Source organism: Muscardinus avellanarius (genome assembly GCF_963383645.1).
Source record: "Muscardinus avellanarius genome assembly, chromosome: 18".
Classification (NCBI taxonomy): Eukaryota; Metazoa; Chordata; class Mammalia; order Rodentia; family Gliridae; genus Muscardinus; species Muscardinus avellanarius.
The window spans coordinates 35867513-35886625 of NC_137804.1; the positions used below are offsets into that span (position 1 = coordinate 35867513).

The 19113-nt window shown below is 44.9% G+C and overlaps 1 protein-coding gene across 2 annotated transcripts in view; it reads left to right on the forward strand.

Annotated features, from left to right (window-relative positions):
- PTPRG (protein tyrosine phosphatase receptor type G) overlaps positions 1-19113 on the forward strand; it is a gene marked incomplete at both ends in the record, with an annotated part of 780672 nt that overhangs the window by 444108 nt on the left and 317451 nt on the right. For both annotated transcript variants that reach the window (XM_080714880.1, XM_080714881.1), the window contains one exon: positions 11864-12012. In XM_080714880.1, the coding sequence (XP_080571006.1) occupies positions 11864-12012 (149 nt within the window). The remainder of the gene's footprint in view (positions 1-11863; positions 12013-19113) is intronic.

Sequence of the window (19113 nt, forward strand, 5' to 3'; positions counted from 1 at the left end):
GTCTCGCTGGAGGGCCAGTTTCTAACATGTTGCCTCTTAGAAACAGATTTAAAAACAAACAAGCAAACAAACAAACAAACCTGAAACCAAGGCAATTTTCTTCTATGCAGAAAGGTTCAGGCATAGTGGGCGTGGCCTGGCAACTCAGCCTTTATCCCTGATGCAGGTGCTGCTGCACTGTCCCCCATTGGCTGGAGTAAGACTTCACAATCTAATCTGGTTGGCTGGTTTTCCCTTGGCAGATTTTACAAGAGAAACACAGAACCAGTGCCCCTTGGAGTGGAACAAATAGATGTGTACAAAATGGATACCCAAGCTTCATTTACAAAATGGAAGTCTGCCTGTTTCTATGTGAACTTCAGTAGAAAAGATTGTTTTCCTTTCTTACATTGCCCGTCAAGTTAAGGCAAGGATTCCAGACTGCGCACGATTGTAGGCTGGAAGCCAGCCTGGGCAATTTACTGACACCTTGTCTCAAAATAAAAAATAAGAAAGGCAAGGGGTCTAGATGTGGTGATGTTCCTAGTACAAAACACAACACAACAACCAAAAGCAGAAAAAGAAAAATCGGAGAAAGGAAAAGGAAAGATGAGGATTAGTAGACCGTCCCATTATCTTTGTCTTCCCTGGCCTTGGAGTTGTTACAGTAGAGTTGTAGCTTAGCTAGACATTGGCAGCTGGGGTCAGTGGGACAGACTGGAAGTTCACCTGCAGAGCCTTCTCCTTTTGACCCCTCCCCTGTGGAAGGGGCAGCGAAGAAACTGAGGGTTACTAGAGTGTGAAGGCAGGCAATCACCAAGAGGTAACATGTATAAGAAAGCATCCAAAGGAACTATAAAACAACCCAGGGAACACTCCAAGCCCCTTTCATCCTGGAGGCCATCTCTGCCTTGGAACTCCATTGCCTCAGGCCACCTTTCCACCCTCAAGGCCTTTCTCATAGGGCCTTAACTTCCCCCAAAGAACCTCCTGCATGCTTCATCTGTGCTTTCTGTTTGAATGCTTTGTAAGAAGATAAGCAAGGATGGAGGTTGTGCTAAATAATTTTAAGATCTCCCATCCTGGAAGATGAGGGGTGTATCCTAGAGGTAAAGTGGCCCTGGAGTTTATCCCAAGGAAGGAAGGAAGGAAGGAAGGAAGGAAGGGGAAGAGAGGTAGAGAGGAAGGGAAAGAGGAAAGAGAAGAAAGAGAAAATAGAAAGAAAAGACAAGGTTGATTAGCTTTGTGTAGCACCATAGAACATACAAACATAAGAGAGAGCAAGCTGAATGCTGTTCAGGATAAAGAGAGAGCGGGACCCTTCTCTGGGTCTCTTCCACCTGCTGTCCTGCTTGCTGAGGGCCAGGGCCAGCGGCAGGGCAGGAGGTGGCTTTGCACACACATCTGGAGCGTGGGTTCTGTTCCCTGCAGGACATAGCGTCGCCCGCCACTGTCCACGGCAGTCCTAAGCAGTCCATGCCTGCTCCCTTCTGAGGCTGCCGGAGTCGCAGGCCCTGCCTGGCTCAGGGAGTGGGCACCCGGTTGCCACTGCGGGCGCCCGGCAGGGATTTCCGACACCTTCAGGATGCCGAGTGTCCGTTGACCTGCGTTGCTCAGCAGCACTTGAAATGGGCTTCCACAGGACCAGCCTGGTCACCCAAGCGTCACGCTGCCTTGAGACTGGATAGGAAGTGTTTTCGTTTGTTTGTTGTTCTTTTACTGGCACAACACTCTTTATTTTGTTTTGTTTCATCATGTTTATTCATAATACTGAGATTCACTGTTACATATTTATACCAGGGCTTCCCTAGTACCTCCCGTCTCCCTGCCCCACCCCCTTTTCATAATGTTTTCATATGAAGCCCCTCCTGTCCTCCCCATGTGAGAACACACAGTGACCCTCGTCTTTCTTCTTGAATCAGGCTTCTTTCGTGTAACTTACTGTTCTCAAGTTCCACCCATTTTTCTACAGATAACATGGTCTTGTTCTTTTTGGATGGCTCAGTAAAACTTCATTGTGTGGTCATGCCACTCACTTTTTCTGTATTCATGGAAAGGAAGTTTTCCAGGTGTGTGTGAGTGAGTGTGTGTGTGTGTGTGTGAGTGTGTGTGTGTGTGAGTGTGTGTGTGTGAGTGTGAGTGTGAGTGTGTGTGTGTGTGTGTGTGTGTGTGTCCATCTTCGCATTTTTGTTCATTTTGTTCTGCCTTTTTTAGGCACGTTCTTCTCCTGGAGCTTTTCGTTTTCAGGGACGGCCCCGCTGTTCCTGTTTGTGCCAGGCCCTTCCCTTCTCTCCCTTCTTCCTGATGCTTTTCCACCAAAGGGAATCCAGGGGTTCTTTTGTTTTCGGTCTTGGGTGTCAAACCTGGGGCTTTGTAAGTTGCGACACAATTCCTCTACCGCTAAGCTAAAGTGCCAACCCCAAGAATCCGAGTTTTAGAACTGTTTTTATTTATTTTATGTGTAGTGGACATTGCAGTATTGCCAGGAACCACCTAGATCTAGTCTCATTTCAATAAAACCTGTCTTCTCCCTAATAGCGTCGGTGGCCGCGGCCTGGAACCACGCGGTGCGCACGTGACTCGCTCTTGTTCATTTTATTTTATTGGTGCAATGCATTTTACATCATAGCGAGGTTTAAAGTGACGCGGACACACGTGCACACAGCACTGGGTGTGAGTGATTCCCTCTCCCCGTCCTCCCCACACATACTAGATTGGTAGCGAGCCTTTCCTGTATAGGCAGAAACTTATTTATCCTTCTCTCAGTCCGGGTTTCTCCCCTCCTCCCCCCCCAGCCCCTCCCATGCTTCTGTTTTTTCTCCTCACGTGAGCGACATCGCTTTTGCTTCCCATCTCGTTCTGACTTCCACCTGTGGGAGAAAACTGGCTGATCTCACGAGCACAGCATTCTCTACTTTCTTCCATTTTTCTACAAACGACACCGGTTTTTTTTCTTATTATGGTTGAGTAAAATTCCACTGTGTGTTTATATCACATTTTCATTGTTTATTCTTCAATTGATGGACACCTAGGTTGGTTCTATAATTTGGTAATTATGAATTGTGAGGCTACAAACTATAGTATTCTGATTTAATTTCTTTGGATAGCTACCAAACCCAGGCGTATTCTGCCTCTAAGATACACGCCCCTAGTCCTTTTTATTTTTTGTTCTGAAAAGGGTTCCTGAGAGTCTAGTTAAGTTTCCGAGGCTGGTCTTGAATCTGAGATCCTCCTGTCTCAGCCTCCCAGGGACTGGGATCACAGGCTTGAGCCGCCATGCTCAGCTCTCACTTCAGTTCCAAATGGTCCTCAATAGGGACACGTGTGGGATAGGGTGAGTCCAAAGCCCTGGCTCCAGCTTTCTTCTTTCTTCTGACTTTTCTTTGTGTCATTAAGAATTGGTCTTTGGACTTACAAAGAGGTTGTCAAGCTTCCTGATAAAAAGACAAAGGTCCAGAAAGTGAACAGTGTTTGGGAACATCTTCATTCATTTATGTCTGTTGTGCCCAAACCTGTGTCTCTAAAAGCCTGAAGTATCTGGTTAGCTTGAAGTGGTCCAGGAGAGAAAATTTAGGATTAACTTTTTAAAATCCCTTCTTCTTTGGGGGACTGGTAAGTGCGCGTCCGGTTTTTGCTTTGTTAATCACTGTATTCCAAAGGCCCGAGTTCTTCAGTATTTTCTCATTATTATCTCATCTTATCTGGAGCCATTTTCCTGGTCCTCTTTTTGGTGAGATGCACTGTAAGCTCCGCTTCCTGCATGGCGAACCCCCTTTCCTTTCTTTCATCCCCGCAGCCACAGCCCCACATTCAGGAGTGGTTTCCGTGAAGATGGAAGCTGCCCAGGACTTTGAGGGTCGTGGCGAAGCCCCTTTCCTCGGCACCACACCCATGTGTCTGACCTTAGGTAAAGGGTCCCCAAGTCCACCAGGTTCTCTTGCTCCGCTTTAGCTGTGCGTTGCAGAGACCCAGTGCAGCCGCAGGCTTCCATCTCTCGGAGCTCTTCCATGGCGGCATGCCCAGTGTCTCTTCTCTGATCACTGAAGGAACCTAGCTTGTGTTTCTTTGGACCAGTGTTGCTTTCTTCCTGAGTCTTCTCTGTAGTCTCCAGGAGAGTCTACTCAGTTCCCTAATTTGACCCTTTCTCTCCCCTGGTCTGCCTTTTCCCCCTCTATCTGGGCTTCCTATGACTCCAGGGACAGAGACAGCTTAACTCTGACTCATTTCTTTGCCTCTGATCAAGTCAGGGAAGGAGACTCTGACCCATTTCCACTACCACAGGACCTTTGCATGCACTGCCTCCCCTGACTGTGCTCCCGTGGGTTATTTATTATTCTCTAGTAATTTTTCAGTAAATACTAGCTCATTGTTTGAAAAATTAGATTGTCAGTGACAATGGGGAAGTAGTGAGAGGCTGGAACTGGATCCAGCAGTCCTGACTTTTGGACACTTTCCTTTCCCTTTTCCCAAAAGCCCGAGGCAGTGCTCCCAAGATGGTGCTCCTGGGAGTGTGGTGGGAGCAGTCGGGGCTCCTGCTGCTCGCAGCTGATCACGATAGGCTTTTCTAACCTTATGCAGTTGGAAGTGGGCAGCAGGGAGGATAATAAACAGCTGGATTTTCCTCCCATCCATTTCTCTTTAACTGTTAGTGTCAGATGCTCCTTATGTAGATTTTGGCTTGAACATTTGCTTTAGCCCTGCACACAGGTTGAACTTAATTTTTAAGTTCTTGCTGGATGTCCTACGCAGAGTGCCATGAATACCAGGTCATTGGAGAAAGCGGAAACAAGCTCTTTATTCAAGGTGTGGCCAGACGCCCTCCTGACTCCCTGGCCCTAAGCACAGCCTCAGGTCTGGGGCCTGACACAGGGCCTCTGGGGAAAGCCGTAGACCTCTCGCCCTGGGAGTTGCTTGCATCAACAGCACTTTCTCAGGCTGTTTTGCTCATTCTTTGTGTGTCAGCCTGTGAGCTCCTCTTTAAAAACCGTGAAGCCGGACGTGGTGGCGCACGCTTGTAATCCCTGTGCTTGGGAGGCGGAGACAGGAGGATCGCACAGGTTCGAAGCCAGATGCTCTGGCTTAAGAGACCCTGTTTTCAAATTAAAAAAAAAATATATATATATATATAAAATAGGTCTGGGAGTATAGCCCAGAGGTAGAAGAGCTTCCAGAAACCCCAGTACCACCAAAAAATAATAATAATAATAATAATAATAATAAAAATAAAAACCCGTGAGTTGGTTGCTGCCCTGCTCCAGTGCTTCCAGGGCACCAGGAAGTACGATGACTTTCTCCAAATGGGCAGTGGGGAATCCACGAGTCAAATTCACACTTGTGGTCTCCGGAGTCCACTGAGCTGTGGTCCTTGTACGTGTGCATCTGCTTACAGTTTCACTTCTCCCTGGACAGCCTAGATCCTGCAGGTTGCTGTTTACCTCTGACCTCTAGGTTCACAACCCCTGAACTTGAAACCCCCAGGTGCAGTCACCTGCATGCTTCCTCCCTGTCCCCGCCCCGTCCTTTCCAGCCCGGTAGGTTCGGTGCTCTAACAAGGGACCAGAAGCCGGGCTGCTCACACAGCGGAGGGTCCTCACCGGTGTGGAGACTGCAAGCCTAGGACCAGGCACTGGCAGCCGGTGTCCAGTGAGGACTTGCTTTCTAGCCCACGGAGGGGTCCCATGGTCTCTGCAGGACCCATTTAGTAGCGCTAAGCCCATCCTGTGGGTGCCACCCTCAAGACCTAATCGCCTGCCACAGGCCCCCCCTAACTTCATTCCACAGGGGACTGGATTTCAGTTTATGAGTTTTTCAGGGGACCCAAATGTTCCACCCATAACAACATCATTCTCTAATTTGAGGCTGTTTTCTCTCTATCATCCGAATTTTTGCCTTAGCTGTGTTCAGCTGTTACTGCTCTTGCTTAAAAGGTGATTCTTGTCATATTATATACTATTTATCTTTGCTTACTGAATTTTAATTAAATGAGTTGATTTTAAAAGAAAAGTTTATAAACTCCATAAATGGAAAAATTAGTGCTATTTGACATGAATAGGTATATTGTTAAAATATATATTTATCAAGAGACTAAAGAAAACTAAAATAATTTTAGATCCTTTATTTTTGTCCCGATGGCCAGTGTATCTGAGAACACCTATTGGTGTGTTGTAAATTTCTGAAAAAGACATGTTTAATGAAATTAAATAAAACTCCTCATATTAAATAATTAAATAAAATGTATTATGAATATAAAAATATATCCACAGTATATAAAAATGATCAAAAATTTCTCATGTATTATATTCTAGTTCAATACTCTCTTTGGGGGAAAAGGGGGCATATTAAGGGGTATCGGGGAAATGTGGAAGTTCTGTGAACACCAAGCTGAGGTTTATCTTTCTTTGAAAGGATAGAAATAATCAGTAAAAGGATTTTTATTTTTTAATTTTCTATTGGTGCATTATATTCATACATCATATAGGGGTAAAAACTTTGTGTGTACGTACATGTACACATCACTGATTTAACCCCTACCCAATTCCCACCCCATTCCCTCCCCGTCCGTCCTTCCCTTGCTTGGCTTAGTGGTTGACTTGGATTATTTTTAAGTGCTGGAATTGAACCCAGGGACAGTCGTCCTTTAAGCAACACCCTCAGATCTATATTACCCTTTCATTTTGAAACCGTCTCCCTAAGTTGCTGAAGGTCTCCCTAAGCCTCAAATCTGAGATCTTCCTGCCTCAGGCCTCCGGTCCTGGAATTACAGGTTTGTGCCCTAAGTCTCAAATCTGAGATCTTCCTGCCTCAGGCCTCCGGTCCTGGAATTACAGGTTTGTGCCCTAAGTCTCAAATCTGAGATCTTCCTGCCTCAGGCCTCCGGTCCTGGAATTACAGGTTTGTGCCACTACCCCTGGCTTGGAGGGGTTTTTTTTTTGTTTTGTTTTGTTTTGTTTTTTAATGCCAGCTAACTGGGGATAGCCTTGTTGTGCTCTTTATTGAAAAAGGGACATGTCGCGGGTGTCCGCATGGGTGCCATGCTCACTGTGAGGTCCCAGTATGGAGGGTGTCTGTGTTCATTCACATCGCCTTTTGCTCTAAAGGGCGGCTTTCCTCATCTCCACAGTGGCAGAGGGTCTTGGTTGGACTAGTGGCCAAGCTTGTCTAGTTGATCCGATCCCAAGAGCCACTCTTGCCAAGGCGGTGAGTGCTCTGTGATCTGTAGAACTGGAGCAGGAGCTGGAGCCCCGCACGCCCCATACCTGGAGGTGGGAATCTGAGTCCTAGGGCAAGAACCCATTCCCACCTACCTGGAGCAGGTGCGGCCCCGCCCCTCCAGCTGTGAACACTCCCAACCCAGACTCTCTGCGGCCATATTTTCAGGAGTGTGGACAACAAAATGTTTATAAGAAAAGAGGCCCAGAGTTCTGTGTGCATGAATGCCATGGTCAACATGATATGTTGTGAGACTATAATGCAACCAAAGCACATAAACAGTTTTTTAAAAATGAAATCCGTATGTCAAAGAGAGAAACGAAAAGTTTCTGAGAGCCTCGCTAAGTTGTTAGGCCGGCCTCAAACCTTCAATCTTCCTGTCTTGGCCTCCTGAGTACTGAATTACAGATAGGGGCCATTTTCTGCCCAGCAGGAAATGCCTTTTTAAAAATCTGCATATTCATGAATTTAAAGTACCCACTGGCTTCTTGAGATCTCCTCCCAGGAAGGATTTGGGCCACATGTGGCCCTCCTGTGGTCCCTGCCTGATGACATGTTTTATTTTCTTGCAAGACTATTTGCTCCTTCTGAAAATGGAATGTTCCACCTGGGTGGCCTCCCCTCTGTGTTGGACTTGAGTTCCCACCTCAGTTCTAGAAACAATGGACAATAACTCCCTGGGTGTGTGCTGGCCTGGTTCCTGGCACTCAGTGTTTTCAGGCGTGGCTTCCTTCAGGTGTGGAAGCGTTGGAAGGCACTATTGTTATCCCCTTTGAACAGCCATGAAAACTGAGGTGCACTGGAGGGGTAAGGTGCCAAAGGCACTCCTCTGAGGGGCACAGTGAACTGCCAGTCTTCTCCTGAGTTCACGCTCAGGAGACTCTCGGTGTCTCATTCTAGCCACCTTCCCTCCCTTCTGTTTGGAAACAGTCCTGTTATCAGTGGTCATTAGGAAATTGTGCCATGGTAGCTGGCAAAGATCTCTATCCCCAGTTTTATATGGAAACCAACCAACCAACCCAGAACCTGTCTTTGGAAAGGGATAGATGTACATATAGCACGCTGTGTACTCTGGTGAGAAGTTCTACAAAATGAAAAATGAAATTAACGTTTCAGATTGTACAGTTCCCTAATTATGCCTTTAATTATTCATACAAAACAAGTAAAATGACCCCTGACAGAGACATAAATGATTTAGGGTACAAATCAAATATTTATAGGATGATGTGGAGTCCTGAGTGTATTGTAACAGATGCATTCCAAATCAAAATTTTATATTTACAATTTATAGCAGCCTCATGATACACAACTGTATTTAAGATACTACTGAGCTAAGTGCTTCGGTATTTTCACATTGGCAGAGGAGTTGTACAAATATTAATAATAATGGTATTATTTAAGACCTCTTCTATGATCTTTACACACATACCAATTGTATAGTACCTTAGATCATATTTTAATCTTCTAAAATACTATATTTTAGGGGTGATAAAATGACAGGCCCTCTGCCCCCTTTTTGTGTACATTTTTAAATAATTAAAAAAATCAAAGGGAGAATAATACTCTGTGACATGTGAAAATTCTATCAAATTTGAATTTTCGGGTGGTTGCATGCAGCTTTCTTAAACATAGGCTTCCAGGTTTATGAACATACTGTCTTTGGCCACTTCTTGCCACAGAGGTGAAGCTGAGGGTTTGCTCCAGAGACTGCCTGCAAGGCCTAAATATTTACCAAATGGCCTTGAACAGGAAAAGAGTGCTCACCTCTGCTCTGAAACGTGCCCCAAACAGAGTAGCATTGGAACGGCGCCACTGCGTGTTTAACTGGCACGGGAAACACTTGTTTGACTTCATTTCTTCCTTTAACTCGCCTTCCCGCTAATTGAACATTCACTGAATAGTTTTCAGAAGTTGGAGAAAAACTGTCTTTTGAATGCAATAAAACGGGATTTATATGAGCAGGGTTTCTTCACTCGCTTTTAATGCTTTCTTTATATAGAGGAGTACTGAAACTAATTGCCCTGTTTTAGAAACGGGTCATTAGTCTAGTCCCTATCTTTTATAGAGACCTAATTTGCATGCAGGATCTCCCTCCAAAGCTCTAACTGGGATCTCCTCAGGAAGAGACAGGGAGGATCTGAGAGCTTTCCCATGGCCCACGCTATTTGGCTTTTGGTTAGGAGCTATTCAGTATTATTGGTTGGCATCCTGCACAGATTTAGCAGCCAATAAGAATTTGTTAAGTGAATGAATGAATCCACTTTAGGGGGGAGAGAGAGAGAGAGAGAGAGAGAGAGAGAGAGAGAGAGAGAGAGAGAGAGAGAGGGAGAGAGAGAGAGAAAGAGGGAGAGAGAGAAAGAAAGTATATATCCCTCATCTCATAGAATTAAAACTGACTTGTTTGCATTTAGGTATTATATTCCTTTTGCAAAAATAAAATTTTCTCTTAGTATAAATCCAAGTTATTCTCAAATTCTTTTTCCCATCATTTAAAGAAATAAAGGTTTTGTTTTGTTTTTGTACTGGAGAATGAACCCAGGGGCATTCTACCTTCAGGCTACACCTCCAGCCCTATTTTTTATTTATTTTGAAATGGGGTTTTACTAAGTTGCAGAGGGCCTCGCTAAGTAGCTGAGGCTGTCTGTTGACCTGTGATCCTCCTGTCTCAGTCTCCCAAGTAGTGGGATTAGAAGCATGTGCCACCACGCTTGGCTTAGAAAGGTATGTTATTGAAATTAAGGATTGAAATTGGTTGAGGTTCTCTGTTGTTGATGCTGTCATGTATATTTTCTTCTTTGCTACGGGAGGTTTTTTATTCTTAGATTTAAAAGAAGGGTAGAGTAAATCTGTGTGTGTGTGTGTGTGTGTGTGTGTGTGTGTGTGTGTGTGTGTGTTACGAGAGATTGAACCTGGGGGTGTTCTACCCCTGAACAACACCACCAGCCCTCGTATTTTTTATTTTTAAACAGGGTCTCAGTAAGGTACCGAGGCCCTCCCTGTGTTGCTGGGCTGGCTGTGAACCTGGGAACCTCCTGTCTCAGCCTCCCAGGTACTGGGATGACAGGCATGTGCCACCATGCCCAGCTCATCTGCAGTATTGGGTGACTGAATGAGAAGATTTGTCCTGCACTTCCTTAGTTCATGTTTAGCACATGTAAGGCCTGTCGTCCTCCATCCTCCCTTTCTTCCCACAGTTGTTGCTGCCATATTGGAAAAAAAATGCAAGTTTTGTCTTTTCCCCTCATATTTTAGCTAGGCTTTCTGATTAAAGAAACTTGCTTCTTGCATTTGGTTCACTGTATATATTTCCCTTCTTTTTCCAGATCTTGAATCTTGGGGTAGATCCAAGAACTAGTGCTTAAAAAGAATCATCTCAGAGAGGTGTGGTGGTGCATACCTGTAATTCCATCACCACCAACACCATCATCATCGTAGTACTAAGGATAAAACCCAGGGACATTGCACCTCTGAGCTACACCCAGCCCTGTTTTTTATTTTTTATTCTGAAATGTTCTTACTAAGTTGCTGAAGGTCTCATTAAGTATCTGAGGCAGAAGTGAACCTGTGATCCTCCTGTCTCAGCCTAACAAGCACTGGGTTTACAAGCATGCACCACCATATCCCGCTCTATAATCCCGTTATTTGGGAGGCTGAAACAAAGAGAATTCAGTGGCTAGCATACTCTAATTTATTTAGACTGGTGGTTTTGACTTTTATTTTTTTTTAGTACTTTTATTGTTAACGTATAATTATACATTATAGCTGGCCGTGGTGACGCACGCTTGTAATCCCCACACTTGGGAGGCGGAGACAGGAGGATCGCACAGGTTCGAAGCTAGCTGTGCTGGCTTAAGAGACCCTGTTTCCAAAAATAAAATAGGTCTGGGAGTATAGCCCGGAGGTAGAAGGGCTTCCAGGAACCCCAGTACCACCAAATAAATAAATAAATAAAACTAATAATAATTATGCATTATAATAAGGTTTAGGGTGATGGAATCATCCATGCTCACAACATTTCCTCCAGTTCCCCATGGTGTCCTTGACATTGGTATTGATAGTTTTGTCTGTGTCCATAGCATAAACAAAATTATCTAAACTGTTGATGTGTGTGTGTGTGTGTGTGTGTGTGTGTGTGTGTGTGTTTTGAGGATTGCATCCAGTGGCGCTCTATGCTCCCATCCATATTTTCTCTTTATTTGGGAATGGTCTCAATATGTTACGGAGGACCTCATGAGTTACCAAGGCTGGCTTTGAACCCGCAGTCCTCCTGTCTAAGCCTCCCAAGTACTGAGATTACAGGCGTGCTCCAGCACACCCTACTTACTGACTTGTATTTTATCTTTATGCTTTATTTTGTGTGTATGTGGTACTAGGGATTGAACTTAGGGGTATTCTACCTCCAAGCTACATCCTCAAACCAAATTTTTATTATATTTATTTGGCAACTGGGTCTCCTATGTTGCTGAGGCTGGCCTTGAACCTGTGATCCTCTTATCTCTGCCTTTCCAGTAAGGGGATTTCAGGTGTGGTCCAGCACACCTAGCTTGGATTGTATTTTAATAGCCATATGAAGAAACAATTTCATCCTGGTAATCATGAACTAGAAGCAACATGAGAAATCCTTAGCTTGGTTTCACAGCTCACTTTCTTTCCCCCTTCCTTCTGTCCCACACAGTCGCCATCCTGTTGAAAGATGACTATTTCGTCAGTGGTGCCGGCCTTCCTGGAAGATTCAAGGCGGAGAAGGTGGAGTTTCACTGGGGCCATAGCAATGGCTCGGCTGGCTCCGAACACAGCGTGAACGGCAGAAGGTTTCCCGTTGAGGTGAGAGAGCCCTGCAAGTGTAGATGCACTTCAGGTGTTCGCATCCATCGGATTATCTTACTTATCTTCAAACATCAGACTCATCAGACCCAGACAGGACCTGGTTCTGTTTCTCTACGTCATCTATTTAGTGTGGCAGATGTTAGCCATCTAGTTTCTCCTTTGCAACTGTAGAAACACTGACAAGTCAGGGGACTCCTGGTTTGGGTAGACTCACCCGTGCTCATTGGAGTTTGTCATATTTCTTTCAGTTTGTGATGACCTTGCTTTCCGAAGGTGACATTTTGTGTGAAACTTAAAATTTCTAAAGGTGATAATAATAAAGGTGGCTTAATTATCACCTTTAGAAATGGCAGCCTCATGGTGTAGGAAGCAGGGTCTTAGGACCTTTTCTCACTTGCAAAGTTGGTGGAAGATTTTCTTGCTCCTGCCTATTGTTGAGAAAGACGCCCTAGCAGGGTGTGGTGACGCTCACTTGTGATCCCAGTACTTGGGAGGCTGAGACAGGAGGATCGCAGGTTCGAAGCCAGCCTTGGAAACTTAGCAAGACCCTCCAATACCTAGTGAGACCCTGTTTTAAAATAAAACACTAAGTACCGGGCGTGGTGGCGCACGCTTGTAATCCCTGCGCTTGGGAGGCAGAGACAGGAGGATCGTGCAGGTTTGAAGCCAGCCGCGCGCGCTGGCTTAGGAGACCCTGTTTCCAAAATAAAAATGTAAAAATAGGTCTGGGAGTGTAGCCTGGAGGTAGAAGGGCTTCCAGGAACCCCAGTACCACCAAAAATAAATAAATAAATAAATTAATTAATTAATATAAAATAAAACATTAAAAAGGGCTGCTGGTGCATCTCAGAGAGGTAGAAGGCCCCTGAGTTCAATCCCTAGTACCATACACACACACACACACACACACACACACACACACACACACACACACACACACACAAAAGATGCCCTCACCATCAGTGCTATGATTTTCTTTTAACTTTGCCAAGATGGATGGTGCCATTTTTCTTCAGACCTGAGACTTTCTGTGTCAGTATTCTCACAGCTCCACGCTGCTAAATGGAAGGGCAGGGTGCACCAAGTCATGAACTTACGCACAGGGTGAGCGGGATGTACATCGCCAGCTCCATCAGTCATGTCTGCTGGGGATGGTTTATTCCTTCCATTACTAACCTGATTTTCTTTCTTTAAATCATGGTCAGCGTGTGAATGTTCTTTTGTGGTGATAAACATATCTGTTGGTTGGTTGCTTCTCCCAATGTATAGTCCTTCCACAAAAGTGTAAGGACTAAAGAGGATGGTTTCAGTCTGTGGAGTGACTGGGAACATGTTTTAATCAAAGGAAGCAAGTAGCCACACAGTGTTTTCAACTCTTAGTATCTCACAATTTATATTCTGCTTTGATAATCTGATGAATATTTGCAATGCCCTTTACAAGGAAAGTCTGTATCTACACCCATGTGTTAACATTGGTTTTGGCTCACAGGTTCAGAGGTTTCCATCTGTGGTCGGCTGGCCCAATGGCTTTGGGTGGAGGTGAGGCAGAAAGGCATGGCTGAAGGGTGTGGCTGCGGAATGCTGCTTAGCTTGTGGCAGCGAGAAGCAGAGAGAAAGAGAAAAGGAGGGCAGAAGGGAAGAGGAGCCAGGGTTTCTAAGAGCATGCCATCCAACTGGGTCACTTCGTTAATCCATCACATAGGTGAATCCTCAGATGAGGTTATAGCCTCACAATCCATTCATTTCTAGAAGCTCGACTCTGGACAGTGCTGCCTTGGGGACCAAGCCTTGAAACACGGGAGCCTGTGGGGGACATTCCAAATCGGAACCATGACAACAGATTTAGGAGTGGTCTATAGGCTTTCACCATTCTGCCGTCTCCTCAAGCCTGCTTATCGACCCTCTGGGACCCCTCGAAGCTTACCTGAACATCCCCTAAAGATGGGAAAATCGATAGTATCTCTTTGTTCATAGATATTTTTGAGGATATAGGGGTCATAAGCTCATCCTCTGTTCCTCCTACTATATGTTTACAACACAGACCAATCAATTTGTGAGATTTCTTACCATCAGGAAGCAACCAGTTCTCAGCAGCCCCCATCTTGGTGTTCACTAAAGTAGTTCAAGGTCTCACACTATCTCCCTGGGGAAGCGTTCCCGGGCCCACTGGTCCCAGCTCAACCCTACAGACCTGCTCAGGTCTTCAGACCCAGCCATCAGCCCAGGCCTGTGGAATTTCTGGCCAACCCTTACAAATTGGGGTCTTTGTGACCCCTCTTTACAAGATTTCTTTTTCCTAGGTACAAGGTGGGACCCTTCTTAAATGAAGGTCTTATGATATACTATTTTGTGAGGAGTACTGAGGATTGAACCCAGGGGTATTCTGCCCCTGAACTATAACCCCAGGCCTATTTTTAAATTTTTATTTTGAAACAGGCTCTTTCTGGTTTGATGAGGGTCTCGCTACTTGCTGAGGCTATCTTCAAACCTGCAATCCTTCTATCTCAGTCTCACAAGTACTGAGATTACAGTCATGTACCACTATACCCGGCTATGATACATTATTAGACAAAGTAGATAATATAATTTCTTCATGGGTAGCTCCAAAACAGAAAGGCAGGGGAAATATTAGTTTCCATGGTTTACCTTGGGGAAGAGGAATTCTGGCTTCTATGGTCTGCCTTGAAGAGAGATCGAGGTACCATGGATGAGAACCAAAATACACCTCTCATAAAGCCCATGCTTGTGCTGACATATAGAGGTTGTTTTCATTGACTATTCCTGGAAAAGTCAGAGATGGCGGCTCTGAGAAAATGCTTCATGTTTTTCTCATTGAGCTGACAAATTCTCAGTACCCCAGTCCTCCCTGCACTACGATGGCTCTCTCTGGACTTCCCGTCCTAGTCACACTAATTGTATGTCTCCTGGGTAGGGTTTCTGCTTAATGGGTCCTCCTGCTCCCTTTGAATGGACTGAATCATTTCTTAGAAGTCTTAGCTTTATTTATATTTGGAAAACTTGATTCCTAGAAGCAAAATTACATCATGTTTCTGAGTGGGGTTTCCCTTCCGGTCCTGCCGATGTGTTTCCATCGGTGGTAAGTTGAGGGATAGTTGTGTCCAGCCAGTTTTACTCTGTAGCCTTTTGTCTTAGAATTGGGCTACCATTTAGTTAGTTAATGCTGCCCTGGACAAAACAGCTCTGCCTAAAAAATTTAAAATTTAATCTGGAGGCTACCCTGGAAGAGCAGGTCTCTGGAGCTTGGGCCTGGGAAACTCAGCGTCACTTGTTATTACACCCTCCAAATCTAAGATCACTTGTCCCCTTCTTATACTTTAGTGCAGAAAAATGCAAAGAGTAGCTGAGTGTGTTGGCACACTCCTGTATTCTCAGTACTTGCAAGGCTGAGACAGGAGGATTGCAGGTTGGAGGCCAGACTCACTGACTAAGCAAGACCCTGTTTCAAAATAAAAATTTTTTAAAAGGTGGGATGAGCTGAGCATGGTGATGCATACTTATAATCCAGTATTCAAGAAGCTGAGACTGGAGGATCATGCTTTGCAGGCAGCCTCAGCTACTTAGCAAGGCACTTAGCAACTCAGTGAGACCCTGTTTCAAAAATAAAAAGAAACCGGGCATGGTGGCGCATGCTTGTAATCCCAGAATTCGGGAGGCTGAGACAGGAGGATCCGGGTTCGTGGCCAGCCTCAGCTACTTAGTGAGACCCTCCGCAACTTAGTGAGATCCTGTTTCAAAATAAAGAATAAAAAATAGGGGGCAGGGGGTGTAGCTCAGAGGTAGAGTGCTCCTGGGTTCCATCCCCAGACCCTCCCAATATATATATATATATATATATATATATATATATATATATATATAGAGAGAGAGAGAGAGAGAGAGAGAGAGAGAGAGAGAGGAGAGAGAGAGACAAAAAATAGGGCTGGGAGTCTATCGCGGAGATAAATACCCCTGGGTTCCATCCTCAGTACTGCTAAATATATACATACATACATACATACATACATACATACATTCTAAATAAATAAATACATAAATAAATAAGGTGAGATGTAGCTCAGAGGTAGAATACTCCTCGGTTCAATCCCCTGTGCCTGAAAAGCAAAGGGAAATACACAGAGTAGACGTCTGTACTTTTGAAACCTTATGACTTTAAAGAATCAGTTTTCCATTCCTTAAAGGAAGCCATGGCATTCAAAAGCTAATCAATATTGGCAACCACAATGGCCCAGATTAATGTTTGACCATGCTGCTTGAATTTTTTTCTTTAAATAATGTCAGATGGCGAGGGTGCCCATATGAAGCGAGTTCCTCACTGAAACCCATCTGGTTCCTAGCTTGCTTTCTTAAAATGTGATAAACATGTTAATTTCCTTTGTGATATATTTGGAGAAACTTGCATTGCAGAGATGAAAGGTAACCGAGTTGAATTTCACTTTAAAATATGCACAGCCAAGTTGCTCACTTTTGTCCAAAACGTGCCTGTAATATTTTAGGTTACGTTGAGATCCTTATTAAAACTAGTTCTTACCACAGATTTTATACTGTTTGAACATCTCAGGGATGCTCATTTCTTTCCCTATAACTATGTTATAACTTCAAGAACCTTGGATGACTGTAAAGTAAAGATCTGAATATATAGCATGGAATAATTTATCAGCACCAGGGACAGTATTTACCTTGTATGTACTGCATATGGGGACCAGAGAAAAGTCACTACTGAAGACTCTGCAGGGATTGGTGGGATGATTGTCATCTGAGGCTTGCGCTCTTTCCACCCTGGCACCCCGGCTGGAGGTCCTCACGTCGCTGGCAGTGGTATGGTGTGCGTTTCTAGGGGGTAGAGGTCAGGGATGCTCTGCAGTATCCCAGTGCACAGGAGGCCCTGCTGCAAGGACCCACTGGTCCTCTAGTGTCAGTCAGACTGAGCTGTTGAAGCATTATGTCTAGTGAAATCAGATTTTTTAAACTTTGTGGCCACATTTTAAACATATTTAAACACCGAGGACCTGTTTCTTAAGAAGCAGCTTCCTCCCTTGTGGCTTTTAGAGAGGAAATGTACCTTGCCCGGTACGTATCTCCTTGCTGGTCCCAGAGCCTTTGGAGTCTACTCAAGAACCAGTCAGGATCTTGGGAATTTCGATGCTCCCTCACTACTTGCACTCTGCAGGCTGATTTTAAGTATGTGCCCACAAGAAGCCGGGGCTTCTCCCTGAGCGTTAAGTGCAACAAACCAGTGTTGGAGGTTTTCCCATTTCCCAGGAAGTCTTGAGGTCATCTGCACTTCATAGATGTCCAGAAATTACACCTGCATTTTTCTGGCAGAAATCCTAGATTTGGTCTCATAGTTCTTATACTTAAAAACACCCAGTCTAATAATTAACCACAGTGGTCTTTGTAAAAACAAAATAAAGTCCCTTCAATAGCCAGCATTCTGTACGAGCGCGCCCGCGCACATTTTATTGAGGAGTAAACCTTTATTCCAAGGCTTTTTATTATTTTAATTTTTGAAACGGGGTCTCAGCCGGGCGAGGTGGTGCACACTTGTAATCCAGCATTCGGGAGGCTGAGACCAGAGGATGGCAATTCGCAGACAGCCTCAGCTACTTAATGAAGCCCTCCACAGCTCAGTGAGACCCTGTTTCAAAATAAAGAATAAAAAATAGGGCTGGGGATGTAGCTCAGCGGTAGAATGCTGGTTTCCATCCCCAGTATTGCCCCCCCCCCCAAATAAAAAGAAAAAGAAAAGAAAAGAAATGGGGTCTTGCTAATTCCTGATGCTGGCCTCAAATCTCAGCCTCCCACACATACTGGGGTTATAGGCATGCACCACCATGCCCTGCTCATAACTAGCATCTTTCACACCTCAGTTCAAGTTAGGAAAAAAGCCAGGCCTTGGAGACCGGTCACAATTTGGATCCCCAGTTGCCCTCACCACTTCTCCAGCCCCCTTGCTGGCCAAGCGCCCACTTTTCTTGTGAGTCATTTGTTGTGTGGGTGTTGGGACACACAGGTAAACTAGAAAAGGACAGCCCCTTCCTTCAAGATGTTGAGGAAGTAGTTGTGACACAGAAATTGAACACAAAGTCTCCTAAGTAGCTGTATAATCTGAGTTGCAACACTGTCTCTGAAGCAGAGGGACATTTTGACAGGAGAGAAATGGTCTCTGGAGCCAGTGATATTTATGAAGATGGAGATGAGCTGGACCCTTCTGGTAGGACAGGGATGTGCAAAGGCCCTAACGCTGCTCGTATTTGGTAAGTTTAAGGACTACGGAGAGGTAACATTACCTCCGAATTCTGGTAGGCATAGCAACGGCCCCCCAAAACTTCCATTTACTAATCCCTGGAGCCTGTGAATTTGTTCATCTGGATGGGGACAAGGATTCTGTAGATGTGATTGGTGTTGTTTAAGACCACAAAACTCCTAATATTCCACCGGATAACACAGTGCTACTATAGTGGCTGGCCCCAGTTCCTCTGTGACTGCTGGCCCTTCTCCAGTCTGTACTTCTGTAGGTACCTCTGATGGCTTCTACCCCATGGGAGCCTTCTCTCTGTTCCTGGCCCATTTCCCATTCTGTGGTTGGTAACCCAAGACAAGGTTCATACAGCACTAATAGGTATTGAGTCATGCTGTGTTTTCACTAATAACTGAAGTTGGAGTTAATTCCGCGAGAAAGCTCCAGATAAAACCTGTGAGAGCACCATTAAAGGAGAGGTCCGCTGCTTGCTTATTGTCTGAGGTAATTAAAATCTTATTTATTACAATAAGAGAGCTCAAGAGTTGTTGATTCAGACTTATTGGTGCTTCATGAGTTGAAGTCTCCAATAAGCTTAAGTGATCCGCTCTGACTGCCTGCGCCCTTTCCAGCAAAACTCACAGCTGCTTTGTCCCAACCCTGTTTAGCGCATCTGAGCAAGAGGGAAGCAGTGAAGACATTTTTCTCAATATAGACCGTGTACACATTACCATATGGCACAGGTCTACCAGCCCTTATCTGAAAGCCAGAGGCCAGATGTTTCCGAATTCAGAATCTTTTTTTAGAATAGTGTTGCAGCCGGCGCCCTGCATCTTACC